Source organism: Nyctibius grandis, chromosome 1, assembly GCF_013368605.1.
Source record: "Nyctibius grandis isolate bNycGra1 chromosome 1, bNycGra1.pri, whole genome shotgun sequence".
Taxonomy (NCBI): Eukaryota; Metazoa; Chordata; class Aves; order Nyctibiiformes; family Nyctibiidae; genus Nyctibius; species Nyctibius grandis.
In genome coordinates this window covers 117,034,722-117,050,706 of record NC_090658.1, presented here as the reverse complement: position 1 = coordinate 117,050,706, position 15,985 = coordinate 117,034,722, and the positions used below count along the sequence as shown (strand labels likewise).

General features: G+C 37.2%; 1 protein-coding gene across 3 annotated transcripts in view; it reads left to right on the top strand.

Moving 5' to 3' along the window:
- The window catches only part of ROCK2 (Rho associated coiled-coil containing protein kinase 2), a 108,571-nt gene extending 93,531 nt beyond the window's left edge, over positions 1-15,040 (top strand). Inside the window, exons 25-34 of one of the 3 annotated variants that reach the window (XM_068419845.1) lie at positions 226-405; positions 639-807; positions 1,223-1,399; positions 3,897-3,967; positions 4,918-5,006; positions 5,745-5,823; positions 6,036-6,297; positions 6,955-7,168; positions 11,569-11,681; positions 12,925-15,040. In XM_068419845.1, the coding sequence (XP_068275946.1) occupies positions 226-405; positions 639-807; positions 1,223-1,399; positions 3,897-3,967; positions 4,918-5,006; positions 5,745-5,823; positions 6,036-6,297; positions 6,955-7,168; positions 11,569-11,668 (1,341 nt within the window). In that variant the 3' untranslated portion in view covers positions 11,669-11,681; positions 12,925-15,040. The remainder of the gene's footprint in view (positions 1-225; positions 406-638; positions 808-1,222; positions 1,400-3,896; positions 3,968-4,917; positions 5,007-5,744; positions 5,824-6,035; positions 6,298-6,954; positions 7,169-11,568; positions 11,682-12,924) is intronic. The other 2 variants (XM_068419932.1, XM_068420011.1) reach the window with 2 other exon arrangements.
- The last annotated feature ends 945 nt before the right edge of the window (positions 15,041-15,985 follow it).

Below are 15,985 nucleotides of genomic sequence, written 5' to 3'. Positions count from 1 at the left end.
CAAATGCTTGCTTAAACTGAAAATGGCATCATTACTTTCTTTTAAATTTTGAGTAGTACATTGAATTAAAGCAACTTTATAGTAGTGGATATGCAGGGGTCTTCGTTTAGAGTTAGATTAAAAGTGTCTGGTCATGGATAGGAGAGAAGACTTTATTTCTTCACAGTGTAACTCTATGTATTTATTGGTGTGGTTTTTGTCCTTTTTTTTCTTCCCCATGGGAAGGCTGTGAATAAATTGGCTGAGATCATGAATCGGAAGGGTCCAGTCAAACGTGGAGCTGACACTGATGTACGGCGGAAGGAAAAGGAAAACAGGAAACTGCATATGGAACTGAAGTCTGAACGAGAAAAGTTAACCCAAATGATGATCAAATATCAGAAGGAAATCAATGAAATGCAGGCAGTAAGATCCTTTTGCAAATATAAACTTTGATAGCATTTGTTGTAATCCTCATTTAATTGATACAGGCTTTAAGGTAGTGTGTACAGTCTCTGTTCCCGAATTGCCCATGACCAAAAGAAATAGGCAGTGTATATCTTGAGATTGGCTGCAAAGTCTGTGTAATTTTCTGCTTATATTTTCTCTGAGTAACTGAGTATTGTGATAATAGGCAATCTTGTAATTTATCCTTACAGCAAATAGCAGAAGAGAGTCAGATACGGATTGAACTGCAGATGACTCTGGACAGCAAAGACAGTGACATTGAACAGCTTCGTTCACAGCTACAGTCATTACACATTGGTCTAGACAACAGTAGCATAGGCAGTGGACCTGGAGATGCTGAGGCAGATGATGGATTCCCTGGTATGTTAATTTTATTAATATTTCTGCATTAATTGGTTTTGTATCAGTGTTTTACCATAGAAGCTGAAGGATTAAATTAACACTCTGATGATTCTGTGGCTTTTCATCTTCAGGTGTTTCTACCATCTTATTAATGCTTTGATAGTGATCACTATCCACCTATTAACCAAATCTGTCTGTAATCATACTTCATCTTCATAAAGAAATGTCTTTAAAAAAATTCTACTGTACCCCATTAAAATGAAATATTTTTTTCCTTTTTATTGTGGTGGGTACCTTGCAATTACTGTGTTATGTGATGGAATGTAAAAATAATACTCTCTTCTTAGAGTTTCTATTTTGACTTCTTTTCTACCTAAGAGGTTCTATTTTGACTTCTTTTCTACCTTTTTCCTCCTTTATGCTTTATATTTAGTCCATATCACTCAATCCCACACTATGGAATCCATGTCTTTTACCTACCAGCACTCTTCTACCTCTGTCAGTATTGCCACTAAGCCTTCCAGTTCTCGCATGCTTCTCGATTCTGATTCTGACTCAGAGGAAGAACCTTTGTCTTGTTCCCACAGCCCTACAGAAGTTGATAGCACAGGTGACATCCCTGAGAACTGTTTGGTTTTGTTCTTACTGTGTCCTTTTCTGTGTTTCAAAACTAACACTTATTAATACATTATTAAAAAAAAAAAACAAAAACAAATCTGGCAGTAAACACACTGCAGGGGCAGTGAACATTGCCATCAAAGATATGAAAAAGTTTGCATGAACAAATAACTGGCCTTTTTTCTCTAAATGTTTACAGATGCTTGCTGCTATTTATAAAACCACCGTTTTTATTAAAGCATTGAATGAATGAGCCTTATGGCCTTGTTTTCAAGGTAGCCTCTATCCAGTACCTGCAGCTACCTGTATGACCCTCAGATACTGGATACCAAAAAGTCAAATCTTTGTGTTTAAGTGAAGTGTGGAGACATCTAACTCCTCAACATCTAAATGTACATTACTTGCTTGTAGAAACTCAGTCTTCTGAGTATTACATTGTTTTGCCTTATTTCGAATCTTATATTTGATTCTTGTACGGTAAGGCAAGCAACTTTATTCATTTTTCCAGATAAAGCATATAATAAAATTATATGGCTCTGGTAAAACAGAGCTTTGTTTTACTAAATATATATTCATTTTCTATGACTACACATACACTGTGTTGAACACAACTTCTGTTTAGTGTTAATGTCAGAGGTGGGTTTTTTTAATTACATTCAAATTTCTGTATTTCACTTGAGGTTCCTCTAAAGTGTGAATACCTTTCCACTGAAGGCAAAACTTGTTTTGGATTATTGACATTACTTCATCAAACTAGAGTAAAGCATTTCCTCTGTTTTCCTCATTCTCTGGTTTTTGCTTTGAGGCTTCTAATAAAAGAATGGTTAAGTACATACATAATTTTTTCCTTGTTAGCTGCTGTTGTGGTATCTGCATGGTTTTGTTGTGTTCTAAAGTGAAAATCATATCTAAACTAGGACTTTTTTCTGACATAATGACAACAGATTTGAGGTATGATGGTTGCGTTCTGTTGCGTTTCCCTCTTAGTGCTTATAAGTATGGACTGTGAAAATTTTTGAATATTCTGGCCTTTCTCTGGTCTGTTAGTATAGAATGGACACCAGAAATGAGGAAGTGTAACCAGAAACTCTCGTTTTATCCAATTTCATGCAATAGTATTAGAGATTACAGAGAAAAATAGGAAAAATGTTAATGCATATTTTTTTCACACCATTCACACACTACACATGCTTCCCGGATGTGGGGAAGGATTTTTTGCACCAGCTTTATGCTTGCTACCCTTTGAATCAGGTGAAGTTGAAAGGAATAATTTAAAGTGGCAGTTATGAGGCAAAATATATGTTACAGAACTACTTCACGTACTTGGTATGTATATTAAAATGTGTCATCAACAAGAATGCTTATAGAGCAATAAACTTTGAAGACAGCGCATAGCTGAATAAATAACCTTGCTTCAGGTCTCTCTAGACAAAATGAGAATTCTATGAATATCTAATAACTGTTTGTTGTGCTATGTTAAACATGGGCAGGAGCCTGCAAATGCCCTCTGATGAGACAGAAAATAGCTTTTGCAATTTGGGAGCATATTTATGCTTTTGTAGTTGTTAATACTTAAGGCTTCAGTATTTTTGACTTGGAGGTTCCTCAGCAGCAGTAGAGGTTATCTGCTTGGGTGGGAAACTCATTAGGAAAATATTATTGCAATTGAGTAATAGGAAAGAAATGCTTACATTAAGTGCAGCTATAAAAGCAGGGTCAAAGGCTATGCGATACTGTGTATTACCAAGCACTGGGAACATGGGATCCTGGTGAGCTTTTGGTTACTACTGAAATGTATGTGTCAAACAACAGCTGAGCTGTTAATATTGCCGATAAATCCAATCTGACTAACGTGCCAGTGTAATGTGAAATACTGCAAGTGAGTGAAAGGGCAGTGGAATTTAGGCAAGGCCTAAGGATTAGCCAAAAATTACTTATTTTGGATTAGAAAGCCTAGGAGGTTTAGGCAGAATTAGAAGAAAGAAAAATTGTCAGAGCAAAAAATATGAATTAGAATACCAAACTTCTGAAATTTTACCCGGCATTTAGAGGATATAGGTTATTGGTGGTGGTAGTTTCCCTTTGTTTGTCTTGAACTGGATGTTGTGTGGTCTGTACTAATATCTTCAGATGCTATTTTAAAAGGTAAAGGTTGATAAGACATAAGCATTTTAAGTCTTGAAAAAATTACTAAAGGGAATGTGTGTGCTATAACCGCAAGGTTGCTTTTCCCCTTCTTCCTCGTGCCTACTCCTTTTTTGTGACTGCATTGTTTGTTATTGGCTGTATTCAGGAATATACGATTTAATTTTTCCTGAACATTTACTGTGACAAAATTAGCAAGACCTTGTAGTTTTAAATAGTTCATATTCTCATGTTTGCTCTGTTGCTTTATTAATGCTCTTTGATAACTATTTGAAAATGCACAGTAGTCTTCAAAATAATGTTTTGTGAATATTTATGTTCTTTAATATATATCTTTTTTTCAGAATCAAGATTGGAAGGCTGGCTATCACTGCCTGTTAGAAATAACACTAAAAAATTTGGATGGGTTAAAAAGGTAAGAAAACGAGATTTATGGTCTTGTTTCATGTGTAGTCTGGATTTTAAACTTACTGCAGGTTTTCAACACTTTAATTTTTCTTTGACGTGTTCTCTCATCACTTAAATGTATAAAATATGTTATCTGGTATAGCTATGTCTGAGAGGAGCAGGTTAAGACAATTGTAATAGGTTAAGACACTTCTTTGTCCAGCCAGAGGTGAGAACAGCCATACATGATCTTCAAACATGCGTACATTCAGCCATAAGCATTCCCAGCAGTATTATGTAGCTGGAATTAATCAGAGTCTGGAAGCAGATGCCCTTGACAAATTCTTTATTTAGGAGATAAAACTAACAACTGCTCATCTGCCTTGTGCAGCCTTCACTTGTTTATTGCTTTTCAGTAGCCTCTTTGATGGGTCTTTGCCCAAAGACTAACTCCATGGTTTCATACCAGTTCACTTACTGCTGAAACTGTTCATTCTGGACAAAATTCTGGAAATAGGAGGCCTTCTAGGTAACTAACTTTTTCATGAAAGTTGCTAGCAATGCTGGTAAGTATTACAGTGATCTTTGTGAGTGTGATCCCCATTAGTTGTGAACTGCACATGTAAAACAGGCATCATAAGATGACATTACCCATCCAAATAAAATAGAAATGAAAAGCTTTTTATCTTACTTTCTTCCAGACTTTCATTTTTATCTCTTCATAGGTACTTAAATCTCTGTAAATATCAATCTGATAACATAAATTGATTTATCAGGTAATCAGAAGTCTGTTGTGCAATGAATTTATTGGCAAATCATGGACTTAGAATACAGTACTACTATTATCCATTTAGCTACCATTTAATAAAATTGTAGAAAAATATTGCCGTGACATCTGTGGTAATTGATGTGACATCTTTGACACCTGTGATGAGCTTGATTAAAACATATATTTCATCCTTTTCTGTCTCTTAACAGTATGTAATTGTAAGCAGTAAGAAGATCCTGTTCTATGACAGTGAACAAGATAAAGAACAATCTAATCCCTATATGGTATTAGATATAGAGTAAGTATTATCGTGTCAGATTCCTTCTTCTGATTTTCAGGTGAACTTTGTCGGAAAGACTTTGACAGAAGGCCTTCTGAGGTCCAGTCTGGGAGCGCAATGCCAAGTGGGGCATACTTTTGGAATTTGAGCTACAGGGCTGGGAGCTTAAGTACCCGTTGTAAGCAGTGGTGCAGCAGTAGTGTGGTGATCAGTCTGATACAGGGAGCTCTGCAGAGCTCTGATGTCACTGAACTGCTTTCACAAGCTCAGCTAGACCCACCTCACATACACACTGTAGCAAAAAAACGTTAAGAAAACTGTGACAGAGAGGCTGTAATTTTCCATGTTCATACATTTTCACTTACAATGTGTCCTTATGGGTGGGTATATAGTTAATTAATTTATTTTCTTAATAAATACAGAATGTGGATATTCAGAGGTTGAAGCGTGGGGAGAGGATTGTATTAGAAAGCTACCGGCAATTGTTAAAATCTGGTGATGTTGGTTTTTCAGTGCTGTCGGGTTTTTTGCAAATATAGCTGGATATTTGTGACTTCTTTTTATTTAGGGTTTTTGGAAGTTCATGTGTAGGACTGAAAGATAGGACTTTAATCAAGTGATTAGGAATTTGTACTGACAAATCTTTAATGGCTCTAAGTCTTAATGCTGTATGTTGTATCCTAACTTAATCTGTCAATTTAAATTTATCATTTTGGTAACATTAATTTTTGTCCTTATTGAAATAATTTTCTATAGCAAACTCTTCCATGTCCGACCAGTCACTCAGACTGATGTGTACAGAGCAGACTCCAAGGAAATTCCTAGGATATTCCAGGTATCCAGTAATAAATTAATGTTTCTAGTGTAACAAAGATGGTATTTCACGTATTGTCAAAAATATTTTCATAACTTTGTCTAATGTAATATTCACTGAAAAAAGAACTTGAAAAAATCCATTCCATTGTATTTCCTCAATCTTTCTACTTGATTACTCTGAATTTCCATTTGTCATATAGAAGTACAGAGATTATTTTGCTTTGATTTTAGATTCTATATGCTAATGAAGGAGAGAGCAAAAAGGAACAGGAATTTCCCGTGGAGCCCATGGGAGAGAAGTCAAATTACATTTGTCACAAAGGACATGAGTTTATACCTACTCTTTATCACTTTCCAACCAATTGTGAAGCTTGTATGAAGCCACTGTGGCATATGTTTAAACCTCCTCCTGCTCTAGAATGTCGCCGTTGCCATATCAAATGTCACAAAGATCACATGGATAAAAAAGAAGAGATTATAGCACCTTGCAAAGGTAAATAGCGGGTATTTGAATATGCATATAGTCACTGGAGTCACAGGGCATTCTAATAGATCAGAGGATTCTAGCAGTAGTCTGACACCAACTAAACATAAACAGGTAGGTTTTTCTTTTATTAGTACGTAGCCATCAGAACCTTTCTAAGGGTGTCTACATGAGGATCTGCTCACTGCCGTGAGTGAACGGCATGTGGCCGGTATGCGTACATACCTGCTGTGTTGTCAGCATCGTGCAGTAAAGCGTGGTAGTTGTAAGACTGCTCACGCGGTGTGTTGTGCTGGATAGCTATACGAAACAATAGTGCATGTTATGAAATAGATGATATTCAGTGAAGTTTATTCCTTGTGACTCAGGTTACATAGTTTCTTGGGCTGAGGCACACCTCTTTGTGTTACCCTTCCATGTTTTTTTCCGTGTGTGTATCTTCATGTGTGTAAACTAAGTTGTTTGCCCTCTAAAAGTAAGGAGGAGGCATGGTCAGCAACCAGAAAACATAAAATTTGGCAAAATCTGGTTCACTTTGCTTTTGATTTCTCTGCTGATTTCTTTGTGTTGACTGTGAGAGTGCAGTAATCTGACAACTAATTTTTGATGTGGGAACATGTTTAGAATAATAACTATTCATTTTTATTTTAAAAATTCATATTATAGTGTACTATGATATTTCAACGGCAAAGAATCTACTACTGTTAGCTAATTCTACGGAAGAACAGCAAAAATGGGTGAGCCGACTGGTGAAAAAAATACCCAAGAAGCCTCCAGCACCAGACCCCTTTGCTCGATCTTCTCCCAGAACTTCCATGAAGGTACAGCCAAACCAGTCCATCAGACGACCGAGTCGACAGCTTCCTCCAAACAAACCAAGGTGACACAAGAGCTGCTGTTTAGTTTGTTTTAAACATTTTACTACAATTAATGTCATATATGTTGACAAGGACAGTTGACCACAAATGTTGTTGACTACTAACATGTGATCTAGCGTGTCATCTTCTAGAAACCTCAGTTAAGTTATAAGAAGAGACACTATGTTTGTTCCCTTGTTCAAAAGACCTTTCATTACCTGTTAGTTAACCCTTCCATACTGATAATGTATCCTATTGCTCTTACACGTAACAGGCAGAACTTGTAGCATCGTCTGTAGCCTAATAGTTCCTGTGAACTAGCAGCTGGTAGGGAAAATGGGGTTCAACTAGGCAAAGGGTCAGCGAGAGGGGTGTGAAGATGTAAAAAAAGAAAAAAGAAAAAAAAGGTTTAACAGTTTTCAAGATGGCCACTACTGTACCTGATCTGAAGTTGAGCAATGAAGTTAGGTGCTTGTGGTTCTAATGAACCTTGGAGAGAATGAGGTGCCTTCAAAAAGCAGTCTACAAGGCCTTACACGTAGCAAAAGACTACATGTCTTTTGTTTCTTATTGCTTGGCTTTGAGGCATGTGTTTGAATTCCTGCCCTGCTCCAATGTTGATTGCAGAAACACTTGATTGCAGATTTATATGTTAGAGTGTGTTTCATCTGACCAAATGTATATATTCATGTCTGACTCCATTTACAGTTGATACTTAGGAAGAGTTGTTTTCAGGATTCATGTCCTCCTAGTGTAGAAAAGGAGCATACAGCATGCTTTTGGACATCTACAGTGACAAGCTAGTTCAGATGAATCTCACTTTTGTGTCTCTGCCCATGGGGGTTCTACAGCGTGAAGCCCGTTGCAGTGGTAGGCGCCTGTCTGAGCATAACCCATGCTTTTTGCAAGAGAGCAGGAAGATGGGAGGTGGGAGGCGTCATCATTTGGTCAAGTAGCTAGAGCACTTACCAAAGGGTGGGAGAATTGGTTTCAATTCCTCATTCAGCCTAGAAGCACTCATGTTCATGTCTCATGATTCCAGAACGAACAGTCTTATCAAGTTCCTTTAATTTGGGGAAAAAAAATGTCCATACAAAACCAGTAGTCTATTACTGGATTTTAAGAAGAAAAATTCTGTACTGTATTGTGGAAGTGATAACATTCTGCAGTACAGAATTTCTGGTTTTTTTTCAGTTTGCTTTTTTCATCACCCAGAGAGTACCTGCTAATACTTGGTTATATCAGTACCCAGTTGTTGACAGCCTGTGGAAAGTTTGGTCTGACTTGTTTAGTTTGTTGCAGTATTCCAGCAGCAACGGACAGTTCAGCAAAGGCTTAACATTTTTCCGCAGAGAGATAATTTGGCAGTGGCTAACCAGTACTGCTCTCCTTGTTTCTGTGACCAGCCTGCCACCCGTATCTAAGCTGGCTGGTTGAGAAGTGGGTTGGCTGAGTCGCCAGTGTTACAGCGGGGAACGCGGTGTCAGCGTGCTCTTCCTGTGATGCTGCTGTTATCCCCAAACAGCCTCACACTACGAAGAGTCAGATCTTAAAAAAATACTGGTATTTTAATGTGTGGAAATGCGTAGTGAAAGGACTCAAAGTAACTTAATATCCCTTCCCTCCTAACATCCCAACAGTCAGACTTTTTGTGATTTACTTTACATACTTCAAAAGAAAGTCTGACCTCATAATACGCATTTTAAATGATTAGGCATTTTGATTATAACCATGAAGGTAAAAAGTTTTTTAATTACTACTTCAGGACCGATTATTTAAGGGTTTCTTTCTGCAAAACTAACCGAAATATCAATGATTGGATTGAAGCATGACTCAAGGAAATATTCATGACAACTTGGACAAGTAAAATGCTTTTCTTATAATTAGTGTTTACAGTCTAATTCATTAGTTTTATTCTGTTTCTGATTGTTGACATATAAAAGGTATATTATAAATTCTGATTCTTTTTTGACAGATGTTCTTAGATGCTCATAAAATAATTTTTCTCCTTATAACACCGTTCTTTCAATCTTCACGGCATTTTTTACAAAATGTTTTCATAACACAGTATTTACTCTTACTCTTCTTTTTAGTTGCGGTCCTTCTCCAGTCCAAATGAGTCGTTAGTGATTTTTTTTTCTATCTGTGTATTTTTCTATCTCTATATTTTATCATAGTGGGAAAAGGAGGAGGATGAACATTTTTATGTGTAAACAGTTTTATTCTTGCAATTAAACTTTCCAAGTTAGCTTTGCAAATGTACCTAACAGATGGAAAACCATAGTTCTGTGAGGTCATCTCACCTATCACCGTACTAATGCACATCTGTCAAACCAGTGGAAATTTGTATGGATTTAAACACTTTTAATTAGAAACCACATACTTATAAATTACTGTAATTGCTATGGGCAATTAATATGTGGCTGGTGCCTCTATGAGGCTTTTGTGCAAGGGCTTACCGTATAGAATAATTAATTTTCTGTTACAAACGTTATTAAGAATGAAGATCTAGTTGCCAGTTAAATCTGGGGACTGAGTGGCTGGGGACAAGCTGGAGATGAGCCAGCAGTGGGCCCTGGCAGCAAGGCAGGCTCTGGGACTGCACCAAGAGGAGCGCAGCCAGACGATTGAGGGAAGAGATTATCCCCCTCTGAGGGAAGAGATGGGCCCCCAAATTCCAGCCAGACATTGGCAAACTGGGGAAAGTCCAGCAGAGGCCACCAGGATGGTCAGAGCAGGGGCTTTTGAGGGAGCTGGGCTTGTTCAGCCTGGCTGAATGACAGCTCCAGGGGGGTATCATAGCAGCCTGTCCCGGCCTGTGGGGAGGGTATCGAGGAGATGGAGTCAGGCTCTTCAGTGCTGCATGGTGAGAGGGTGAGAGACAAAGGAGAACCAGGAGGGATTCCAAATGGGTAGAAGGAAAAGCCAACACAGACAGCTGGGCGGGGAGGCAGGCTGGTGGGGCTGGCCAGGCTCCATCCCTGGAGGCTTTCAAGACCTGACAGGACAAAGCCTTGAGCAGCCAGGGATGACCCTGTAGCTGACCCTGCTTTGAGCAGGAGGTTGGGCTAGAGACCTCCTGAGGTCCCTTCAAACCTGCATGGTCCTACAAATGCTGTCCCTGCTAGGAATTTCACACAGTGATTGTCCCTACAAGGTTTTCATGGCTGTTGTTCTTCGTGATAATTTAAGAAAGGGCAAACCAGTTTTTGATATAGACCGTACAATTTCTGCTTATCCATTCAACTGGATTGTACCAAAGGGATAATTCCAAATTGAAAAAAATCAACTTTCATATATATTAATGCTTAATGCAGTCTTTAAGTTTTTTATAAATTACAATAGCCATAGTTTATAATAAATGAATATTGAGCGTATTCAGGGATATATATATCACATTTAAAAGTGTAAAAACTTTAAAACCTGAAAGCCCAAAAAAAACCCTGAAACCCATTTTGTTTAAAGCATGCGATTAACTATATTAAACACTGTGGCATGTTTTAGTTAAAACACACTGAACTGTCTGTCAGGGTAAGGTTTCTCTCTCTGCCTGCTAGGGTTGGCATATAACCCTGATTTGAAATCCATTGAGCTCACTGGAGAGATGACTAGACTGGGTTTCATATCTTGTAGCTATAGCAATTGAGAAGTTTGTACTTAAGATATTTGTCTAAGATCCTTCGATAACAACAGAGAGAGATTAATGTCTCTAGACAATGATTCATCCCATCTCAAAATAAATGCCTAAAATAGGTAAAATGACTCATTCGCTGACAAGGTTTGCCTCCTTTGCTTTCTTTGTTCTATACTGACCGTAGAAGGAGCGCAGGCAGCGGCGCCTGGAGAACAAATGGATATATCCTCTTTTTTTGGCATTGCTTAGCTTTAAATAATGAGCTACAGGAGAGCTGTATAGCGTAATCCCACTGTATTTGGGAAATAGTAAAATCCTACTGCGTGTGTTTGTAAATTCAGATGACGCTATTTTATTTGATGTTCTGTTCAGCAATGAAAATTATTTGATTTTATCGAAAAAATGGGTAGCCTTGTGTTACTGTCTGGAAAGGGATAGCAGGAGAGCATAAAACTGCACCACAGTCAACAAGGACAGCAGCAAAACAGAAAGCAGCTAATTTTATTAAATGTACATGTTGGTCTTTTCTGCTGAATTTTTTTGGGGGAAAAACAATCTGGTAAGTGTTCTGTAGAGTTGAATGATTCGTGAGATAAATTTTCAATGAATACAGTATTCCTGGCTTACGTGAACACTAAATGAATCTTCATATTCCATGACAGGCAAAGGAAGGAACCCACCTGCTTTAACACAGTCTTTGATTTAAAAAGGTTTCATGATAACAAATGGAATTTTGAAGTCTTTTATAGAAGCATGACACACATTAAACATCAAACCCTCCTGTTGCAGATTACTTGATCTGGCATTTAAGGACTGGGATTGGTCGTTTGATGATGTTGATGATATTGATGGTGATGATGATGATGATGACGATGTTTTTGATTTCTGAAGAAGTATAAGGGGTAAATCTAAATAGCGAGGAATGGATTTGTTTGCCTTTGAATACAGCATGCTATGTTGGATTTTGTTTCTCAAAGCAGAGAAAATACAAGATCTCATTTTAATATTTTAAACAGTAAAAATGAGATTCTGTTTATAATGTCAATGAATTTTTTAGGAGTCATCTTCATTGAAACGATGTTGTGGCCTTTGTCGGTGTTTTTATTTTTCTAATTTTAGATCTTTATTCAAAATTCATGTCTGCCTGCCCGAAAAGACAATATCTCCTATTGTCAGAGTAGTTGCTCATCTATTACTGCTAACCTCTGCAGATAATTTTTGAAGGCTAAAAGGGAGATTGTAGCACCTGGATGTTTAGCTGAAACAGAATTGGTATTTGCAAATACTTTTCATTTTTAAGCTTTTAATGTAAACTGACTGGTCTATGGCTAGCAGACATGAAATCACCAGCGTTCTGCATTTTGGTTTTCTACCTGTGTTATGAAGTGAATTTGACTTGGCTTTCCTTTGCAGTGCTGTGCTTTTTGGGTACCTAACCATGCATTTGAAAACTATGTAAACAAATGGGCTTTGCAGCTTCTGTGATACGGTTTCCTTGACTGCTTTAGAAAAGATACAGCCGTTTTATTGATCTAATTTGTCCCATGGCTTACTTAAATATGCAGTGTGAATGTACTGGTAATAGTGATAAGTATTTTATAGTTCGCAATGTTTAATCGTTTTACATGTTGATGCAATTTTATGTTTACACAGAAAAAAACCCTGAAATGTTAAATTCCAAATAATTCTTTTAAATAGCACTTCAGGTGTGTCTCAGCCTTATAAAAGAATGCGCGATGACAGCAGCACTGGGGCTGTACCTCAGCTGTGTACTCAGTTAACTGAGTAACCAGCTCTTATAGACTGTATAACTGGCTTAGTGTTTACAGTAACAAGCATTACGTTAATTAAATATACTGCATCTTCATGTGTTAAAAGCTTACCAGTTACTAATCTTTTATAAGTGACTATTACATTGTGCATATTGTACTTTACCCTCATATGTTACAAGGGGTTTTAATTGATTTGGGATCATAACGCGTAAGGATGTGCTATACTTAAGTAACGATGCTGGCGATGCAGAGGAATGACGTTTCTCCCTTGTATACTGATGAGCCCATCTTAAAAGAAGACTTTGAGGAAGTATTTTTTTATCAGATTTACATTCGTTGCATTTACTGACCCAGCTTCCTGCTTCTTTTTCAGCTAACTGCTTTCCGTGAATGCGGACACAATTCAAGGTGATAATTTTCTTCCCGTTAAAGCAAGACTGAAACATATCCCAAAATATATTAAAAATATATATTTTCCTGAGAGATTGTGCTATATATATCAGAGGTTTACATTTTTGCTGCAATATAAATTACTAATCTCTGAGGGTTTTCCTGTATTCTCCTGAGAGACTGATCACATGAGGAATGGTTGGTAAATAGTAAAAGGATATGTTAGGTAACCTTTTAAACTCTGTTCCACAAAAGCTTTCTTGGCAAGACACACACACTACATTTCATAAAAGGATTGAGAGGAATGAATATTACAACGGAAGAAACTGACTTTTCAGCTATCATAAAGATGCCACCAGCACGTCTGCAAGAAGAACAGGAGGAAGATCCACCATAGTGATATAGACTGCATCTGTCAGAAGTGACCATTATACTGTGTATATATATTGTACTGTAATACTGCAAGAAGGTTTTAAAAATCTTTCCACTTTATTTTTTTATGCTTATTAATCAGATACCGTTACTTTATTGCAGTTGCAACTATGCACTTGTATAAAGCCATAATGTTGAAGTTTATATCATTCATACACGTCTGTCAAAAGCTGCATGTCAGTGTTCAGCAGCTAGTATAAGTTTGAAGTATATACTAGTTTCAGCTACGTCATCATGGGCAGTCCTGTTTTACCTGTCTAATTGCCTTAATTTAATTTTTTTCAAGTTTTTTTGCCCATTCTCTCTATTTAAGGAAGAAAGGTTTACCAGCTCTTAGGATGCAATTTTGCTTTGTGGCAGAAAAAATAGTGCACTATTTTTACACCTAGTAAGTATATCAATGTCAGCCTGTTTTGAATGTATATCAACTGGTTTTAAGGGTGGAGAAGCGTTGGTTACAGAAACAATCTCTGATACCATTGGAATTACTAGACCATTTGCTTGTATGTGTAACTGCTCATCCAGCCCTTTTTGCAAACCTCAATATTAGTTACTGACTTATATTAACCCTCATTAAGTGCTATGAAACTTCATTTTGCCTTGTTTTTGCATACTCTCCTAGATGTGTTTTATATTTCTGGGAAAAAAAAAAAAAGAATCTGTGACTATTTTTACATTTCACAACACAATATCCGAGGACTGTCACAAACCTTAAGAAAAGTAAAACATACTGTAGATGTATTTTAAAATTTTAAATCTGGTTCTCTAGCACATAGCTGTAGGCATAGATAAATATTTCAGTAGTGTGTTTTGAGAACTGATAGCTGGGAAGAAAGGGCCTCCAAGGCACTTAATCTGACTTTTTTTTTTTTTAACTTGGAGTTGTACAAAAAATATAATTTATGTGGGCTCATTCATGATGTGTTCATAATTATCCCAGAAAATGCATGTTTTATACAACTACAGTATGTGAAGTTAAACATATTGACAGTAAAAAATGTAGTCTCCTATTTGGTCTCTTTATATATATAAATATATATATATTTAAAATATATATATATAAAAATATTGTGTGGGAGTGCAGTAATTTAAAATATGATCTAACGCTTCAATGAAGGAGGACATTTCACTTTAAAATTTTGTTTGTTTGTTTTTGTTTTTAAAGAGTGTTGAAATGTTTGGAAGGATAGGACCACAATTTATTTAACACTATCATGAAAGGTGGACTTGGAAACACTGAAATAATGAAAATTAATAAATATATTTACATTTTGTAACCTCTACTACAGTTCAGCTTAACAGAGCCAGAATGTATTCAGTCTTCTATTTATGCACTCGCAAAGTAAAACTGTTGTTTGTGAGTTCTTAAATTCAAAACTAAAACTTTCATATCATTTCTGTTAGGTATTACAACCCAGCACACAGCTACAGTGTTTTTTCCCCTGCTTGTTTTGATTTACAGAAGTACGGTATATTTTTAGGTAATGCAGATGTGCATAGAGTACAACATTAAAAATGTATACAGTAAAACTGTTTCCATTCACTGAATGCATAAATATTTTATATATATATAAAAAAATGTTACATTGTGGGAAGTTCTATCCTTTTCTGAATTGGAGAATATTATATATATATTTTTAAATAAACTATTTGAGTAAGGTAAAATAGTTCCTGAACTTGAGAAGCTGGTAATTAATTGCAATATTTAATTATACAGGCAACTACTGCAGCAGATTTGGGAAAGGCAGGGGTTGCTCCAAAGGAAGCCAAGCAAAGGCTGCGCGCGGAGGAAGCGTAGACTCCAAGGGAGCGGTTTCAGGGCCATCAGGTGCGGGGGCTGGATCTGTTGCGCTTTCTCTCCTTGGCCTGCCCTCATTTACTGTGAATCCCTGGGGCCCTGCTAAGCCGGACGCTTTAGGCAGTGTACTCTATTATAGTATTTGCTAGCCACGCTTCATACATTCTATACGTGTACAAATAGGTATTAGCTATACATACAGCAGGCTGTATTGAGAAGATATCGTAGAACGATATGGGCTGACAGGGAGCACTGGAGGTCCTCTGGTCTGAGCTCTGCCTCAGAGCAGGGCCAGCTTAGCACGGGTTCCTCACGGCCTTTGAGTTTTCAGTGCCTCTAGGGATGGAAGTATCACAGCATCCTCGGATTTCCTTCATGCAGTTTGTCCCAAACCAAAATGGAACAGCGTGGGCTGTGTTGAGCTGTCATGTGGAGATCATTTGGCCAATGGTAGGATGTGCACGAACCTTGTTTTGTACCCAGGACACAAAAGGCAAAGCTGCTCTTCTGTTCTCGCTTGTCCTGCTCGAGACAGAGCTTCCATCTGCTCATCTATGGAATGCAAAGAACTCTTAAATGTTAGTTCCTGGAGATTGTGGTGTTTCCTTATTGTCCAGTGGTAACCTTTGAAAATTTTTAAGAGCATACTCCCAGACTGAGGAGTATTTGTCTTAAAGTCACTGATGTTTAAACACTTCCTTTTTGTAACAGGGCTGTCCCAGCAAACAGGACATTTTTATGGCCTGGATGACTTTATCTATAGAAATTCTCTCCTTGCAAGTCCTTTTGTTTCACAGGAGTAAACAAATAGCAC